Source organism: Quercus suber, unplaced genomic scaffold (genome assembly GCF_002906115.3).
Source record: "Quercus suber isolate HL8 unplaced genomic scaffold, Cork oak 2.0 scaffold_45, whole genome shotgun sequence".
Classification (NCBI taxonomy): Eukaryota; Viridiplantae; Streptophyta; class Magnoliopsida; order Fagales; family Fagaceae; genus Quercus; species Quercus suber.
Genome location: NW_027069510.1, coordinates 1,883,023 through 1,901,589, shown reverse-complemented (window position 1 = coordinate 1,901,589; position 18,567 = coordinate 1,883,023). Strand labels below are relative to the sequence as shown.

General features: G+C 39.3%; 1 protein-coding gene across 1 annotated transcript; it reads left to right on the top strand.

Annotated features, from left to right (window-relative positions):
• The first annotated feature begins 11,887 nt into the window (after nucleotides 1–11,887).
• On the top strand, nucleotides 11,888–18,164 carry LOC111992511 (4-coumarate--CoA ligase-like 9). Its single transcript, XM_024024379.2, is given in 7 exon segments — nucleotides 11,888–12,301; nucleotides 12,304–13,235; nucleotides 15,524–15,713; nucleotides 16,117–16,262; nucleotides 17,385–17,452; nucleotides 17,672–17,774; nucleotides 17,888–18,164. Coding segments are annotated over 7 exon segments (1,614 nt in total). The 5' UTR covers nucleotides 11,888–12,252; the 3' UTR covers nucleotides 18,014–18,164.
• The last annotated feature ends 403 nt before the right edge of the window (nucleotides 18,165–18,567 follow it).

Sequence of the window (18,567 nt, the reverse complement as noted above, 5' to 3'; positions counted from 1 at the left end):
CTGTTCTTCTGTTTATGTCACCCTGAAAATGGTAAGGTACTTCCTTTAAAGTGGTCACCGGTGTGGTGCCTGCCACAACACCTCTGATGCCAAAGTCAGTATAAAGAGTTTTCAGAAATAACAGAGTAGTAGAATAACTAGCGGTGTTCTCAGGTATGTATTTTGTGTACCTTATGTCGGTGCTGGGAGGGTTGTATATATACATTCTTGTAGCTCCTGGCCGTTGTGGCTATTATGGTGGTTTTAATGCCTTTTTTGGTAATGCCTCATGGTCAATCATGTGAGCTTTGATGGGCTTTCAATGGTTTATACAGTTGTCCTTGTAACCGTCCGAGGCATTTATTTGACTGCATTGAATGGCTCCTTTATCTTCGTCAGTAATGTGGCTTACATTCGTCTGTCGACGTGGCTTCGTTGGTCGAGATTAGAACATCTAGGTAAGTTGAGTTCGTCAATCCCATCAGCTGCCCTCGAATTTTGTGGTCGTCGTGACGTGTCATGACGATCACAGAAGATGAAAGGTTTATGGACTATATATGACTCTTGGGATTTCACTCCGTATTAAATGCATAGTGGTAGTGCCACATGCGTCGTGGTCACATGGCACGTTTTGATCAGTGGAGTTAATGCTCCAATTGTATGACCCTTGGGTTTCCCGCTGGATTTCAGTTTTTGAGCCTTGGTTTTTAAACTTCTCATTTTCTCACTTTTCCCTTTCGCTTTTTCCAAACTTCCAATCATTACTTTGAGTGTTTTCTTCTCCAACTTCCCTTTGCAACTCTCCTTCGAGCCAGTTCGTAGTGTGGTGGTGCTTCCTCCATTCGCCCTCTTCTGAGGAACACTTTTCTTCTTTTTTCTTACTTTTCTTCTTTCTTGGTCGCGATATAGTTTCTGATTTTTTTTTTTTTTTTTTGGGTTTTAGCATTCATCTTTTTTCTCAGTTTATGGGTTTTCATGGTTAACAGTTTTGAGGTTAGGGTAGTGTGTCCCTTGGTTTCTTTCTTGTTTGCTTGTTTAGGGGCTTCTTTAGGCAATTCTAGTGCTTTTCTTCCTCTAATTGAGGATTTCATTTTTGAGGGTTGTGGGCTAGGAGTTGTAGTGAGTGAGTTGTTTCCTGTGCTCAGCCAATCGATCGATTGATTTGGGGGTTTGATAGAGGAAAGGACGAAGATGTCTGAAGTGTGATCTAGTGAGCTCGAGACTGGGTTATCGTCTAACGATGGCCCAGTGGAGGAAGATACAGCCGTCTCTTCCCTTCGAGAGGTTAGGGCTTTTTATGCCCTTGAGGAGGTGTGTAGGCTGGATGCCGACACGTTAGGTAGGTTTAAGAATAGGTTTCATTTTTGGAGCGTGTTAGGGTTCGTTTGCCCAATGAGGAGGATCGGGCTTGTCACTTCTTCCCCAGGGAGGTATGCTTTTAAGAGTCTGCCTTCATTTGCGGGTTGAGGTTCCCCGTCCATCCTTTCCTCATGGAGCTATTAGATCGTTTTGGTATTGCTCCCGGGTAACTTATGCCCAACTCATGGAGAATTATGGTCAGCTATATGGAGATATGGCTGGCCGCTACGGACGAAGGCATGCTTAAAATAGACGAGCTCGTCTACTTGTACCATTTAAAAGCTTCCAAGGAGAACGAGTATTATGAGTTGGTGCCTTAGGAGAGGAGGACTAGATCGTTAAGGGTCTACCTTCGTCTTTCAGGTACTAGAAGTCCCGGTCTTTCTTCGTGCCTAGGGATGATTTTGAGACTCCCTCCAACGAGGTTTGGGGTGATCTCTCGAGGTTGCTTCGCCAGTGGGGAACCCCAACCTTAGGTGCGTCCTTTATTTCTTCCCATCATTTGAGCTCTGTTGTGTTTATTTTTATCATCTCAGACTCCTTTACTCGTTGTTTTGCATAGTTAAAAGACGTCCCAAGCTTAAGAATAGGTACAAGGAGTGCGTGGAGAAGGCGATCAAATATGCGAAGTCAATTGAGGACTAGGACGAACTTGTGAACCCACAGACTCTTGCCTTCTATTGCCTTGGTCCAGAACCTTCCGCCTTTGTCCTGCGCAATATTGATATTGAGGAAAAAAAAGAGTAAGTGTTAAGTTCGTCAGTATTGATTCCCTTGCACACATTTGTCATTTTTTTTTAAAGTGTTTCCCTATCGCAAGAATGATGACCAAGTTTAACAAGGACATGTATGCGAAGATGAGGACGAAGAATGACAAGCCATTGTCCAACATTGGAAGAGAAAGTGAGCGTCACAGGGAAAGGTCCTCCTGCTACCCCAGCTGCCCTCATTTCTCCAACATCCCCGTGCGGATGTGACAAGGACAGCTTCTCCGGTCACTTCTGTCAAAGAGATCTCTACTCCCACTTCTAAAAGGCAGCGCTTGGAAGGTAAACGGAAGGAAAAGATCGACTCCTGAGCATCCAGTATCTGGAAGACGCTGAACTTGCTGTGGAGAGGGCGCATGAGGTCGTCACTGTTGAGGACCTGAAGGTTTTCTCGGGCGTGCCTTCCCACATGGTGGTGTCTTGTCAGTCCATAGACTTGTTTAGGTAAGTACTTGTGAAATTTCAGTTCCTCTCCCTTTCTTTTTTTTTTTTTTTTTAGGTGCTGGGAGATAGCCTTCATCTTACTTCAGAGTATCTAACTCAAGAGGCCAAGGTCGAGTCTGCATTGTCACGAGTGATGGCCTTGGAGGTGGAGAACTTGAAGTTGAAGAAGGATTTAATAGCTACCATGGACGAGGCTCACTCTGCCAAGGATAAGGTCAAGACCCTGAGTGACGATCTCAGAGCTGAATGGCATTTAACTTTAGAAAAGGACGAGCAACTTCTAGCTGCCAAGGAGAAGATCAAGACCATAGCTACTAAGGCTATGGAGGGTTTCCAGCAGACTGATGAGTACAATACCGTGCTCTTCAGTTGGTACTTCAAAGGGTTCAAGCTTTTGAGGATATATTTCATCAAGCACCCTTCTGGAGTAGATCTAGAGAACCTGGACCTTGAGGAAGTAGACAAGGAGATGGCCACTGACGAGGCTTCTAACTCCACTGCTCCTGATGGTGATGTCCCCGAGGGTGCTCTTCTTCCTTCAACTGGTGATGGCACTATTGCCAACGCCTGACCCTATTACTTGTAAATTTTTTTTTTTTGGGCGCCCGTGATGTTTTGGGCTTTTTGTAAGTCTAATTTTAGAACAATTTTTTTATTTTTAATTTGCTTTGAGAATGGTAACTACCCTTTGGTTTATGAGCCTTTGGTTTAGATGTAAAAACAATGGTAATTGGCCACTGTTGTTGGGCTTAAATTAATTTAGCAGTTGTGTACTTACTTGCTTGTGATTGTAGTTTTCCTTTTTGCGTCAATGCTTTGTACTTAGCAAGAAGTTTTTAGTTGTGACCATTCCTTTTCTTCGTCAACAATTTGATCCTGTCTATGCGGGTTCTGTTACTTAGTTGATTTCCTGCGACTCATACCTTCTCAAGGGTTCTTGTCAAGGGTTTTGGTGAACTGGTTGAGATCTTAGATTCAGCCTGAGCTTTTTTCAAAGGATGCTCTCTCTTTGCAGTCTTGTTTCCAGGCCTACATTTGAGTGGCATCTTGTACAAGTTTGTTGCAAGGTTCTTGTCGAGGGCTTCTAGGCGGAGTCTTGTTTCTTACCTATTTTTCTTTTCTTTTTGTGACTTACACCCTTTTAGAGATTTTGTCATTCTTTTGGCTTCATTAGTAACTTACATCCGTCTAGGCAGAATCTTGTTACTTAACCATTTTTTCTTTTCATTTTTGTGACTTACACCCTTTTAGGGATTTTGTCATTCTTTTGGCTTCGTTAGTAACTTACATCTGCCTAGGCAGAATCTTGTTACTTAGCCATTTTTTTCTTTTCATTTTTGTGACTTACACCCTTTTAGGGATTTTGTCATTCTTTTGGCTTCGTCAGTAATTTATATTTGTCTAGGCAGAATCTTGTTACTTAGCCAATTTTGGGCGACTTTCACATTACAAGATCTACTCTTATTAAGATATTGGTTGAATAGTTCTTTTTATTGCTTTCGAGAATGGGTACAATTTTCAGTTACATCTATTGATGGTATTTCTTCAAGTGCTGAATGTTCCATGGTTGTGGGAGTCTCTGCTCGTCTAGGGTTTCCAGGTGATAGTTGCCTTGTCTACAGTAATGGACGACCCGATAGGGTCCTTCCCATATGGGGCCGAGTTTTCCTTGGGCGGAGTCTCTGGTTGCTGTGGTGACCCTGTGCGGGACGAGTTCTCCTATGTCAAGTTGTTTGAGCTACACTCTCTTGTTATAGTACTCGGCCATCTTTTGTTGGTACTTTGACATCTTGTCAGAGGCTTTCTCTCTCACTTTGTATAAACAATCTAGGTTGACTCATTGTTGGTCGTCATTATTCTCCTCGTGGAACATCTCTTGCCTGATGCTAGTTATTCCTACCTCGACCGGGATTACTGTTTCGATGCCATAGGTGAGTTTTAAAGGGGTTTCTCCTGTTGGGGTTCTTGCCGTGGTTTTGTAGGCCCACAAGACGTTGGGCAATTCTTTCGGCCAGGCACCCTTTGCATCGTCTAACTTGGCCTTGATAATCTTAAGTAGTGTTCGATTTGTCACCTCCGTCTATTCGTTTGCCTGTGGATGTCCTGAGGATGAGAACTGGTTCTTGATCCCTATGCCTGAATAGAAGTCCCTAAAGCTTTGCCTGTCAAACTGCCGCCCATTATCTAATATGATCGTCCGTGGAATCCCAAACCTGCAAATTATGTTCTTCTATACGAAGTTCTAGATTCTAGCTTTAGTGATGGTTGCTAGTACTCTGCTTTGACCCATTTTGTGAAGTAATCATTGACGACTAGTAGGAATTTTACCTGTCCTTTACCTTGAGGCAACGAGCCAACAATGTCGATTCCCTACTGTGTAAAGGGCTAGGGGGAGGATATCATCGTCAGTCTCTCTGCTGGAAGGTGTTAGTCTTTCTGTTCTAATAACTTTACCTACCAGTGATCTGGGGCCTGCATGATCTCCGCAAACTCCTTCGTGGATCTCCTCAAGAATATATTTGGCTTCTTCTTCGTCTATACACTTTAGGTAAGGCATGGAAAAACCTTTCTTGTATAATGTGTTGTTTAGGATCATGAATTTGGTTGCTCTCTTCCTGACCTTCCTGGCCTCCTCGATGTCTTGAGGGAGGTGCCCATACTGGAGAAAGGATATGATTGGTGTCATCCAACTACCTATGTTTTGGATTGCGAATGTGGAGATTTCCTCAATGCTGAGGCATTTCTGGACTTCCATCACCAAGCCCATGCTTGCCGCTCCTTCTTCCGATGATGCTAGCTTCGCAACTTCGTTTGCTAAAATGTTCTGGCTTTTGGGGATCTGCACAAATTCCACTTTATTAAATTCCTGAGTCAGATGCTTCGTCAGCCTAAGGTATTTTTGTATTCTTTCCTCCTTTGCTTCATATTCTTCCTTAATCTACCTTATCACCAGCTTTGAATCACTCTGGACTAGTAGGTTCATAGCTCCAAGTGCCTTCTCGAGTCTCAATTCTGACAGTATTCCTTCATACTCGACTTCGTTATTGGTGACCGAAAATTTTAGTTGAACTCCGTATTTGAGCACTTCTCTGTCAGGAGTGATTATGACGACCCCTACTACTTCCCTCTTTTGGGTTGATGAACCATCGGTCTATATTGTCCACCTCTCTGTCTTGTTGGTGAGGCGGTCCTCGTTTGGGAGGGTGAACTTGGCGATGAAGTCCGCTAAGGCTTGTGCCTTAATGGCTATCCTGGGGTGGTACTCAATGTCGAACTGAATAAGTTCGATCGCCCATTGGACCATTCTCCCCACTACTTCAGGCTTGTTCATGGACTTCTTGATGAGTTGATCTGTCATCACCAGGATAGGGTTCACCTGAAAGTATGGTCGCAGTTTGTGCGATGCTATTATTAATGCGAATGCAATTTTTTCAATCCTTGGGTACTTAGCTTCAGCACTTTGGAAAGCTTGACTGACGCAATAGACTAAGAGCTGCTTACTTTCCTCTTCTTGAATGAAGGTTGCGCTCACGACCGTGGTTGACACTGCCAAATACAAATATAAGTTTTCCTCTTCCTTGGATGGACTCAAGAAAGGCGGATTACCCAGGTAACGTTTGCCAAATACAAATATAAGCATTTGTCCGTCGCTCTAAAGACGAATCTATTGAGAGCTGCAATTCTTCCTGTGAGCTTCTGGACCTCTTTGATGGTCTTGGGCGACGTCATGTTGAGTATGGCCTGCACCTTCTTTTGGTTTGCTTCTATTCTCCTTTGGGACACCATGAATCCTAAGAATTTCCCCGAGGCTACACCAAACGCATACTTACCAGGATTCAACTTCATCTGGTATTGTCTGAGGGTGGCAAATGTCTCTTTGAGGTCGTCAAGATGGGCAAGTTCCTCTTTACTCTTGACGAGCATGTCATCCACGTATACCTCCATATTCCTGCCAATCTGCTTGCTGAACATTTTGTTCACCAACCTCTAATAAGTCACTCCTACATTCTTCAGCCTGAAAGGCGTTACCTTATAGCAGTAGAGTCCTTGACTTGTGATGAAAGCAGTTTTCTCCTGATCTTCTTCAGCCATTTTTATTTGGTTGTATCTTGAGAAAGCAACCATGAATGTCAGTAACTTTTTCCCGGCTGTAGAATCCACTAGCTGGTCTATCCTTGGTAGAGGGAAACTATCTTCGACAAGCTTTGTTTAGGTCCGTGAAGTCCATGCACATTCTCTATTTTCCATTTGCTTTCTTCACTAGGACGACGTTTGTGAGCCAATCAAGATAGTAAACCTCCCTAATAAAACCTGACGACAACAATATGTTAACCTCGTTTGTAATTGCTTGATTCCGTTTTGGGGCGAAGACCCTTCGCCTTTGCTGGACGGGCTTTCTTTCCAGGTTTACGTTCAGATTATGCTAAATGACTTCTGGAGATATACTTGGCATGTCCTCATGACTCCATTCGAAGATGTCCATGTTTCTCTTAAGGAACTAGACGAGCCTTGTTCTCATCTTGAGACTTAGCGTCGTCCCTATTCTTGTCGTCTTGATTGCCTCTCCTTCAACTAGTTTCACTGTCTCTAGGGCTTTCACTTTATCTTCCTTCTTCTACTCGATCATCCATGTATGGTTTTCCTTTACGGCCAAGATGGCCTGGTAGCACTCTTTGGTTAGGACTTGATCTCCTTTTACCTTGCCAACACCATTCTTTGTTGGAAATTTTACCTTTAGGCAATAGGTGGATGTGGCTGACTTCCACCGGTTGAGTGTGGGCCTTCCAATAATCACATTATAAGATGAGGGGCAGTCTACCACCAAGAAGTCTAACCGACGAGTTAATTGCCTCAGGTAGTCCCTACTGTTATTGTCAATGTCACTATGCCCTTGGGATATACTCTGTCTCCACTGAAACTGACGAGAGGGGAATCAAATGGGTGCAGTCTCCCTGGATCTAGCTTTAGCTATTGAAACGCGGGAAGGTAGATGATGTCTGCAGAGCTACCGTTGTCCACGAGGATTCTTTTTGTGTTGAATCCTTCTATCGTGAGCATTATGACTAAGGGATCGTTATGTGGCTGCATCACTATTCTAGCATCTTCCTCATTGAAAGACATATCCTGGTCCATCCGTCTCTGCTTATATGGGGGTATCATATGGACGTTGTTCACCTACCTCTGGCATGCTTTTTTGAGGGATCTGAATGACCCGCCTGTGAATGGCCCTCCTGTGATCATCTTTATCTCCCCGATCACATTCTACGGAAGCTGGGACGTATTATCTTCGTCTCTAGGAGAGTACTCGTGCTGGTTTTTATCACCGTCCCTAAACCTACTAGACTCCCCTTTCTTCACATACTTTTGCAGCTTTCCTTTCTGTATCAGCTCCTCTATTTACTCCTTTAGGTCCTCGTAATCTTCTGTGTAGTGGCCACGATCCTTGTGAAACCAGTAGTACTTCTTCTTGTCACGGACGTTAGGAAATGAATGTAATGGCCTTGGCCACTTAAGGTAGTGCTTATCCTTAATCTGCGTCAAAATTTTGTCAATAGGCATCATTAGAGAGGTGAATTTTATTGTTCGAGGAGTTTTTTCGTCTTTCCTTTTGCCTCCGTCACTTGTCTGACGATCAGGCCGCTCCCTTTTTTGTCCTCTATGATCATCCTCCTTCTTTCCCTTGTCTCCCGGCTTTTCTACGTCCCTTATGGCTGCTAATGTATCTTCAGCGTTCGTGTACTTTTATGCCTTCAAGAGCATCTCTGCCATCATCTTAGGAGGATTGTTTGTGAGTAAAACCACGAACTCTCTGGACTTCAGCCCTGCCTTAAAGGTCGTTAACTGCACTTTGTCGTCAGCGTCATCTACTTCCAGAGTCTCTCGAGTAAAGCATTCCATGTATGACTGTAGGGTCTCCTTCTCCCCTTGTCTAATAGTGAGTAAATCGTATGCTGGCCTCTTAGGGCGTTGTCCTCCGACGAAGTGATGTAAAAAGGCATTGCTCAACTGTTCGAAGCTATCAATGGACGAAGTTGGCAACTTTGTGAACTACTCCCTTGCAGCTCATTTAAGAGTGGTAGGGAAGGAACGACATAGTATTTCGTCAGAAGGCTGTTAGAGGCCTAATGTCGTCTTGAATGTGTTGAGGTGATCCTAGGGGTCCTTAAGTCCGTCAAATGGCTCAAGCTGAGGCAACTAAAATTTTGACGGCACTAGGCATTCTAGGACTGCCGTAGTGAAGGGAGAGTCTGCTGCCTTGACCATTTCTATCTAGGCTTTGGTCCGTTTTTCCTTAATGGCATTCCTCAACTCGTCCATCTCCTTTCTCATCTCTCGAAGAAGATTTGAGTTTTGTTCATCTGGAGGAGTAAGCCGTCACTTCTTCTATGGCTATTTCCCTCATCCTCCTGGTTGGGTCTGGACCGATTCTCCTCCTATTGAAGTCGTGTCTCATTTTCTAATTCTGCCTAGTGAGCTCTTCAACGGTGGCCGCAAGGCCCTGGACTTGCTGAGATAAGGCTGCTGAATCCTGGTTGGACTCCATCTGAATAATAGAAACTACGTTTTTGAATTTGAGTACAAAAATGTCGCAATCCCACAGACGGCGCCAAACTGATGAAGTGTAGATTCGTCAGTCGTTGAGTGTGTGTCCAAATGGAGCCGTTCTTCTGTATATGTCACCTTGAAAATGGTAAGGTACTTCCCTTAAAGTGGCCACCAGTATGGTGCCTGCCACAACACCTCTGATGTCAAAGTCAGTATAAAAAGTTTTCAGAAATAACAGAGTAGTAGAATAACTAGCAGTGTTCTCAGGTATGTATTTTGTGTACCTTATATCGGTGCTGGGAGGGTTGTATATATTAGCTCCTAGCCGTTGTGGCTGTTATGGTGGTTTTAATGCCTTTTTTGGTAACGCCTCATGGTCAATCATGTGAGTTTTGATGGGCTTTCAACGGTCTACAGCTGTCCTTGTAATCGTCTGAGGCATTTATTTGATTGCATTGAATGGATTCTTTATTTTCGTTAGTAATGTGGCTTACATTCGTCTGTCGACGTGGCTTCATTGGTCGAGATGAGAATGTCCAGGTAAGTTGAGTTCGTCAATCCCATCATGCCCATGTTCCTATTAAAAAAAATGTTCTATTCCCAAAAAAAAAAGAAAAAAAAAAAGAACTTCCCATGTTGAAATAACACTCTCCACCCACTACAAACAAAAGCTTCTCAGTAGTTGAACTTCTCACAAACACAAACTCTTCCTAGCAGTTTATATATATATATATAAACTCTTCCTTACATGTACAAGAACTATTATTTCTATTCCTAATTGAAATAGAAATTTTCTTTTCAGCAATTTCAATCGTTTGTTAGATCTATTCCTATTCCTAATTAATAACCAAATTCTGTCAATCGGCTACTTCTTTATATAAAAGCAGCGAGGGTGTGGTTTAATTGAGTAGAAGAGAGAAACATACCGGAAACTAAAAGAGAAAAACACCTTCTTTGAGTGATACATCTGTTGAAGTGCAGTTGAAGTGAAAAAAATTGTTCTACAAACCTTGATTTAGAGCATCTCTAGCAGCTTCTCTAAATTTTTGTACTGTTTGAAGAATGAACAGTAACATTTAGATTTTAATTACCCACTTTTTCAAATACAATTTCCAACAGATTCTCTATCCCATTCTCTATCTCATTTAAATATTATTTTTTCATTAATTCTTTATTATTTTTTTATCATCATTTATTTTTCTTATATTCATCCCAACAATTATATTTTTCAATGAAAAGTGTAACGTTTACAACATTTTTCGTAATACTTTTACAACAAAATTTATGTAAAAAATTGTTACTAGTTTTAATTTGAATCCACCACTGAAATTATTTTTTTACTCACTGATATTAACTAATAATAGTCTATTACTTAAAATTTATTGTAAAAATATTGTGATACCATTTGTCAATTAAGATTTTTTTATTTTTATATTATTTTTTCTTTCTTTCAATTCATTCTCATTCATACGTTTATTTCTTTTCTTTTATTTCTTTTTCTTGTTTTTATTCTCCACACACGTGTCCACCTATATCTATACCCCCACCCCCTCCTGTTATTTTCTTTTTCTCCCTCACATTCAAGAACACTCCGGACTCTCTCTTTCATTCTCTAGCTCTCTCTTTTTCTTTTTCTTTTTTGTTACTTTTTCTATTTCTACTTGATTCTAGAACACTCTCTAGCATAATCTTTTGATTTCTATTTTCTTTCCTCTTGAGCTCACTTCACACACACACACAACCGACCATACCTTCGTCGATCTTTTTTTTTTTTTCTTCTTCCTTCTTTTATTGTTCTGATGCACTTTGTTCTTACAATGGAGCTTAGATAGGCTTTCATGCTCATGATCTGTTGTTTTTGTTTTGATTTTAGATTTGTTGTTCTAATTAAATTTGTATTTTTTCTTGTTCTTGATCTGTTGTTTCTATTCTGATTTTAGATTGTGTGTATTTTGATTGTGTTTTACCGTTAAAGAGAGAGACACTGATGAACAAAGAACACAGGAGAAAAGAGAAAGATTTTTTTTTTTTAATTCAGCCGGGTATTTTTTTAAGATAAAATAAGGGAGTAGAGTTGCTACAGTATTTTCTAAATTAAGAGAATTACTGTAGCAAATTGAAAAATAAATTTAGAGTAGCTGTGCGTTTGGAGAAACTATTGAAGTGTGTACAGTAACTTTTGGTGGTCCAAATTTAGCTTTATAATAGTTGTTGGAGACGCTCTTATTTCATTAAAAGGTAGGGAACTTTTCTTTTTTTTGCATATTACCTTTTTTTTCTACTAAATAATTATCGACCAAAAAAAGAAGAAGAATAATCTACTAACTTCAACGATTTATCTATTCCCTTGGCCGCCCCCCCCCCCTCCCAAAAAAAAAATTAGTCAGGCGACTAGACAACTCACTACTTGCCATTTATTAGAACCAATCCACTTTCCCACCATCTCACTCCAGCCACACACGTATACCCTTCTTCAATGATTTTTTTTTTTTTAATTTCTCCTCTTAAGTATTACGTATTAAAAGTGGGTACGCGAGGACTCAAATGCTAGTAATTTTAAAAATATATATAAATAATTGTTAATTTTTTAAGTAAGGTAATATAGAATAATATTTAAAAATAGATAGATATAATCTCTTAAATTTTAATTGTGATCGAGAAAAATAAAGAAAAAAACTAAAATTTATGAATGATAAATTATATTTTAACCCTTAGTGTTTTTTAATTTAAAATTATTTACTAAAAATAGAGTTTAAATTTATGTGAATATTTTAGTATAAAAATTTTAAAATCAAATACAAAATTCAGTTATTAAATATAGCATGGAAATAAAACAATGGTCCACATGAGCCTATAATTTTACCATCCGCAAATTTTCACGTAAAAAGTTGCGGAAAAGTTGGAGACCTAAACTCACCGGTAATTGTATGCAGGAGAGCAAGGTGACAATCAGTGACGTGATCCATCTACTATCATTTGGGTACGTCTCCGACAAATACCCAAATGAAACACGTTTCGAATTTCGACAGCCCCATCTCGGATCTCAATTAACCACGTCCACTACTACAACTCCTAGCAGTACTCCCAGGTTCTACTCTTCAGTCTTCACCACCACAAACCTCGTTCTTCTCACAGGCTCACCCAATTTGAAATTCAGATGGACCCAAACAGCGGTTTCAACTCAGAAACAAAAACTTTCCACAGCCTCAGACCCCAATCGATCTTCCACCACAACATATTCCTCTATCAGCTTCTGATTACGCTTACTCGCTCCGAGCTAACTCGCCATTGCCTGACTCACTCGCTCTCATCAACTCCTCCACGGGTCAGCGAGTTTCATACTCCGAGTTCACTCGCAAAACCCAAACTCTAGCCTCCTATCTTCACTCCGTCATCGGACTCTCCAAAGGCGACGTCGCTTTCGTTCTCTCTCCAAACCTCATTCAGGTTCCGATCCTCTACTTCTCGCTGCTCTCTCTTGGGATAGTCATCTCCCCGGCTAACCCACTCAGCACCGAGTCTGAGATTTCAAGCCTAATCCAACTATGCAACCCAGTGATCGCATTTTCCACGTCATCAAGCGCTCACAAACTTTCAAACATTTCTCTCCGTTTCAAAACCATTGTCCTTGACTCGCCCGAGTTCGACTCAATGATGACGAGTCCGGTAATAACGATCGACCGCGTCGAAGTGAGCCAGTCCGATTTGGCGGCGATATTGTACTCGTCGGGGACCACCGGGAGAGTCAAAGGAGTGATGCTGACTCACCGGAACCTGATTGCGACTGTGTCCGGTAACTACGCTCACCGGACGGAGAGGAAGTCGCCTGCGGTGTTGCTCTATACGGTGCCGTACTTTCACGTGTTCGGGTTTTTCTACAGCCTGAAGTCGGTGGCTTTGAACGAGGGGGTGGTGCTAATGGAGAGGTTTGATTTGAGGAAGATGATGAGGGCGGTGGAAGAGTTTAGGGTGACCCACATGGTGGTGACCCCACCGGTGGTGGTGGCAATGGCCAAGACTGATGTAACGGACGGCTACGATTTGAGCTCGTTGGAAGGGGTTGCGTGCGGTGCGGCTCCAATTGCGAAGGACCTCGTTTCCGCTTTCATGGCGAAGTTTCCAAGAGTCGTCTTTTTACAGGTATGTGAGTTTGCCTCCAAGTCAAAGTAAGGTTTTTTTTTGGGCAAAAATTTTCTTTTTACAGGTGCTAATTTGGAACGACAGGTCGTTTTTAATTGTAGCTTTATTTTTATTTTTTTTGACGTCAGACACACTTGAAAATATTGTACTATTTTACTTAGAATAAAATTTTATGTGATGATAGTTTTTATTATTATTATTTTTATTTATACATTTTGCTATGTTGGGTAATATTAGGAAAAAAATGGTCAATATATAGAAAATTATCTCTAATCTCTTAGAGCATTCACATCAGATCCTCTAAAATCTTCTAAAATATATCTATAGTACAAATTTTACACATTTTGAGCAAAAAAACACCCACATTAGTAGGCGTAAAAATGTGTAAAACCGGTCATATTTTTTCATGAGCTACAGTACCCACGTATATTTACACGGTACTGTAGCTCGTGTATACATTATAATAATATTATCATTTTACAATATAAAAACTTCTTTTTTCTTTTTCGCTCCTTTTTTTTTTTTTTTTCTCTCTTCACCATTTGCGCAAAATCAACGCCCTCATGCTTCTTCCTCTTCCTCTGAAACACACACTCCCACAGACAAAATCAAAAATCAACAACAAAAATAAAAAATCAACAACAAAATCAACCACAGACACCACAAAACCAAACACACCCACACACGGACACCACGACGGAGACAGAGAGAGTGGATTGGCGCTTGTGGCGGATCGGTGTGCTTGGATTGGAGTTTCAAATCGGCATGCTTGTATCAGAGTGCTTGGATCGGCGTGTTTGGATCGGTGTTTTTCTCACCATGCTTGGATCGGAGTGTAGCTGTGTAGCTGGATCGGAGTTTCAGATCGGTGTTCTTCTCGTTGTGCAGGGGTTTAATTTATGTGGGTTTCTACCTTTGTGATGGTTATGTGATGTTTGGCCATAGCCATGGAGCTCTAGCCATGGCCATGGGTTTGGCTTTGTGACGGGGTTTGGGATGAGAGAGGGGCAGAGATTTGAGATGAGGGAGATATAGATATTAAAGAAGTGGTATATAATAAAATAATAATAATAAATGATTTTTTTAATAAATTGATGTGTATAATAGACAAACTGATGTGAGCGCTTTGTAAAAGTAAGTGTGTAAAATAGAAAAAGTAGGTTTTAGATGTGTAAATTTGCAAAATTTTTGCATGGACTAATGTGAATGCTCTTAACGGGAGTATTTAACTGATGTGAGATAGAATTGTATTTTCAAGAATTTTAAGAAAACAACTCTATCTGATAAATAAAGAAAACAACTCTAGTTATCTCATGAGAAGTTGAATAAGTGAAATTAAGAGATAATTTATTTAGTTTGTTAGCAAATATAGAAAAATGAAATAGATTTTTAGAAAATACACTTTGAAAAATGATTCATCTTCTAGAAAATGTTATGTTAATTCCGACACAAACAAAATATGAGTTAAAGTGGATTCTAGTTAGCTCAATTGGTAAAACTTCTTGATGAAGTGTGAATTCGTCAGTCAAAGTAGGCAAACAAGAGTGGTCTCCGACCTATAAGAATGTATTCTCGAAATTGGTCACTGATGTGGTGCCTGCCACAACGCCTCTGATGCCAAAGTCAGTATCAAAAGCTTTTTAAGAATGAACAATACAATGTATTGGAATCAAAGAAATCTCTCAGTCTCTATTTTTGTGTGTACGTACCTTGCTCTTGGCAATGTGGGGGCTTTATATATGTTGCTGTAGCCTCTAGCCGTTGGGGTAGTTATGGTGGCTTTAATGCCCTTCTGGGTAACGTTTTTTGGCCTCATAATATGGCTTTAATTTGCTCCTAACGGTCTGTGAAATTGGTTTTGTAACCGTCCAGGGCGTTATTGGCAGCATTGAATGAGATGCTTACCCTCGTTAGTGGAGTATGTACTCGTCCTTTAAGGCCCGCCTCGTCTATCCCACTGATCTCGTCTATGATTGATTTCGTTAGTCCCATCACTTCTCTAATAGTTAAATAAGAAATCTGAGGTTCAATCTTCGCCTACATTAAAAACTAATTGGTGTTTTGGTTTGATAATAAAGAGTTATCATCAGGAATGGATGTCATAGGTTGAAAGTATCTCTTGAAAATATATATATATATATATGAGTTAGAAAACGTGACTTTAAATCCCATTTTCAATTATCAATTACAATGTGACTGCATAAAATAAGTTTTTGCTTGATTTTAATAACTTCTAATGGAAAATAAATAGGAGATTTCAAAAATAAATAAATAAATGATGGGTGCAGAGTTATGGGCTAACTGAATCAACGGGGTCAGCGTGGCGAACAGTGGGTCAAGAGGAGAGTGTTCATTGGGGATCAACAGGTAGACTTTTAGGAGGTTTTGAAGCCAAAATTGTAGACCCGGACACAGGGCATGCTTTGCCTCCGTGTAAGCAAGGGGAGCTCTGGATTAGAGGACCCACAATTATGAAAGGTAAAGAAAAAATATTATTATAAATAAAACATTTTGTGACTTTGTACTGCATAATCACTATTCACTAATCACAGTTCGCGCATTACTCATAATTATCATGTCTTTTTAGGATTAATGTTAATGATTAAAAGGGAATTCCTTCCAATAATTTACACTACAAAAGATGAAAGTAATTTTCAAACATATTTTCTTTTGAAATGAAAAAAAATACAATGCAATCTCAGCTTGTTGTATATAATTCCTAGTTTGCCTCAGATAGCTCGATGAGGCAATGATTATTAGAGGATACCATATACATCCCAACATGAGAGTTGATCTAGCATAGCTTTTCTGATCAGCATTTTTGTAACTATTGTAAATTTACACGTGCCATATATGCGAGTTTAATTTGTGATTACTGCAGGTTATATTGGTGATCCTGAAGCAACTTCTGCAACTTTAGTAGCAGACGGTTGGTTGAGAACTGGTGATCTTTGTTATATCGATGAGGAAGGTTTTCTATTTGTTGTAGATAGGCTTAAAGAATTGATCAAATACAAGGGATACCAGGTAAATATAATGTCACTCATCCTTTGTGTTCTTATTTTTCTTTTTATAACAAGCATATGTTATGTCTTTATAGAACCAGGGGCGGCTCCACTTGGCGCCCAGGGGGTTCAAATGAACCCCCTGAATTGAACCCCAAAAAAAAATTATTATAATATTTTTTATTTTATTTTTCCTGTTTTGACACTTAAAATAAAAATTTGAACACCTTAACCTTAATGTGGCGTTTGGTACGGGGGAATCCACATTACTTCTGGCATCCAGATTCCTAGGAATTCCTAAGAATGTAGCTATTCCTATGTTTGGTTTAATCCCAGGAATCTTAAATAAATTATTTATTTTTCCCATTCTATCCTTAGATTTGAATGTGAACTACCAAGTCATTTAAAAAAAAGGGTTAAAATTGTCAATTTATAAAACATACAATTTCCTTTAAGCTTAGGAATCTGGATTCCCACCTGTTTTAAAAGGAATCCACATTCCCACTGAGAGGGGTTTAAGGGGGGAATCCAGATTTCCCTGGCATCTGATTCCCTAGCATGATTTGCAACCAAACATGAGAATCTTTAAACATTCCTAAGAATCCTAAAACATTACCCTATACCAAATGCCACATAAGCGTAACTGAAATAAACTTAAATATAATCATCTTAATAATATCTTAATCTTTTTAAACACAGAAAAATTTCAATAAAAAATCAATTTGATCTAAAATCTGAGAAAAAATTTTAATTAGCCCAACAACAAAAGAAGAATTTGCTAGTCTTAAACCTTAGAAAAAGCTCATTTAGATCTTAAGAAATTTAAGATAAATCAATCAAATGGAAAATTAGTGGATGAATGATTGCATGACTATATACATTGAAACAAATGTAGCTAGTAAGATTGATAATAAAGATATCAAGCAACAATTTCAAAATACGAAACATCGCAAAAGGCAATTGTAAAACTTAATATATTAAAGATTTTTTGCTTTTTTTGGTGATGTCGATGTTTTTAATTTATCTTTTGTTTAAAATTTTATATAATTTATATTTCTTATTGAACCCCCTAGAAAATAATCTTGGAGTCGCTACTGTACAGAACACAACTAGGAGCTCATGCATTGGTATATACTTTCTGCAGGTAGCCCCTGCAGAGCTAGAACATTTGCTTCAGTCCCACCCGGAGATAGTTGATGCCGCTGTTATACCGTAAGTTAAAATAACTTACTCATGGTTTATGGATGTCCCCTTGCCCTTGGAATGATAGAGTAGCATTTTTCGATCTTTAATGTTACAGCATGACATATATAAGACCTATATTTTGCTTGTTTGTAGAACTAATGTGGCATTAGCTATAAGTTCCTATTGACGATTGTCAAAATTGTGCATCTTATTTGATTATTAAAAATTCATACAATAAATTGGCAGATACCCTGATGAAGAAGCTGGTCAGGTCCCAATAGCTTTTGTGGTAAGACAGCCTCAAAGCTCCCTCGGAGAAGCAGATATAATAGATTTTGTCGCAAAACAGGTGCCTTCCAAGTTCTCTGAGCTGTAGTAATCTCTATAACTTAAAATTTGAATTTATAAAATAATCAATATTTTGTTTGTCAAAATGAACATCTTCTTTTCCCATGATTGTAGGTTTCACCATACAAGAAAATAAGACGTGTAACGTTTGTCAATTCCTTACCCAAGAGTGCAACTGGAAAATTATTGAGAAAGGATTTGAGGAAGATTGTTTTTGTCAACTCTTCTTCTAGGTTATGATTTCTTGCTGGGTCAATATACATTAAAACAAACAAGAAACTCACTCATCATATCTGATGATGATGATGATGATTTCTCAATTTAGATTGTTGTAATTCAAGTTTGAAAATAAATTCTAGCACATATATAGCATTAAGATATTGAGAGGTTACCACCTGCCCTCAGTGGACGCTGGACTCAGGGATGGAGCCAGACTAACGTGGGGTGTTCATGAAAATTCAAATTGGTATACATTTAGTATTAACAAGCTATCAACACATAAAAAGATACAAAATAACAGCTTTTTTTAATACATCACAATGCAACTATCTATCAAAGGGAAATGTGAGGACAAATCACAAATAATCAAACAAAAAGATGCTAAACAAAAATACTAATTTGTTAGTAAGATTGTTGCTTAGATGAATTATTTAGGATAAAATTTAGTTACAAAATTAATTGTAGGTTTTGGCTATAGCCTTACTCAATAAAATAAACATTACTATATATTTTGAAAATTTAATTGTTGAATTGCATGTTCTTTACACTCTTAATACACATGTCAAATTTTGTAT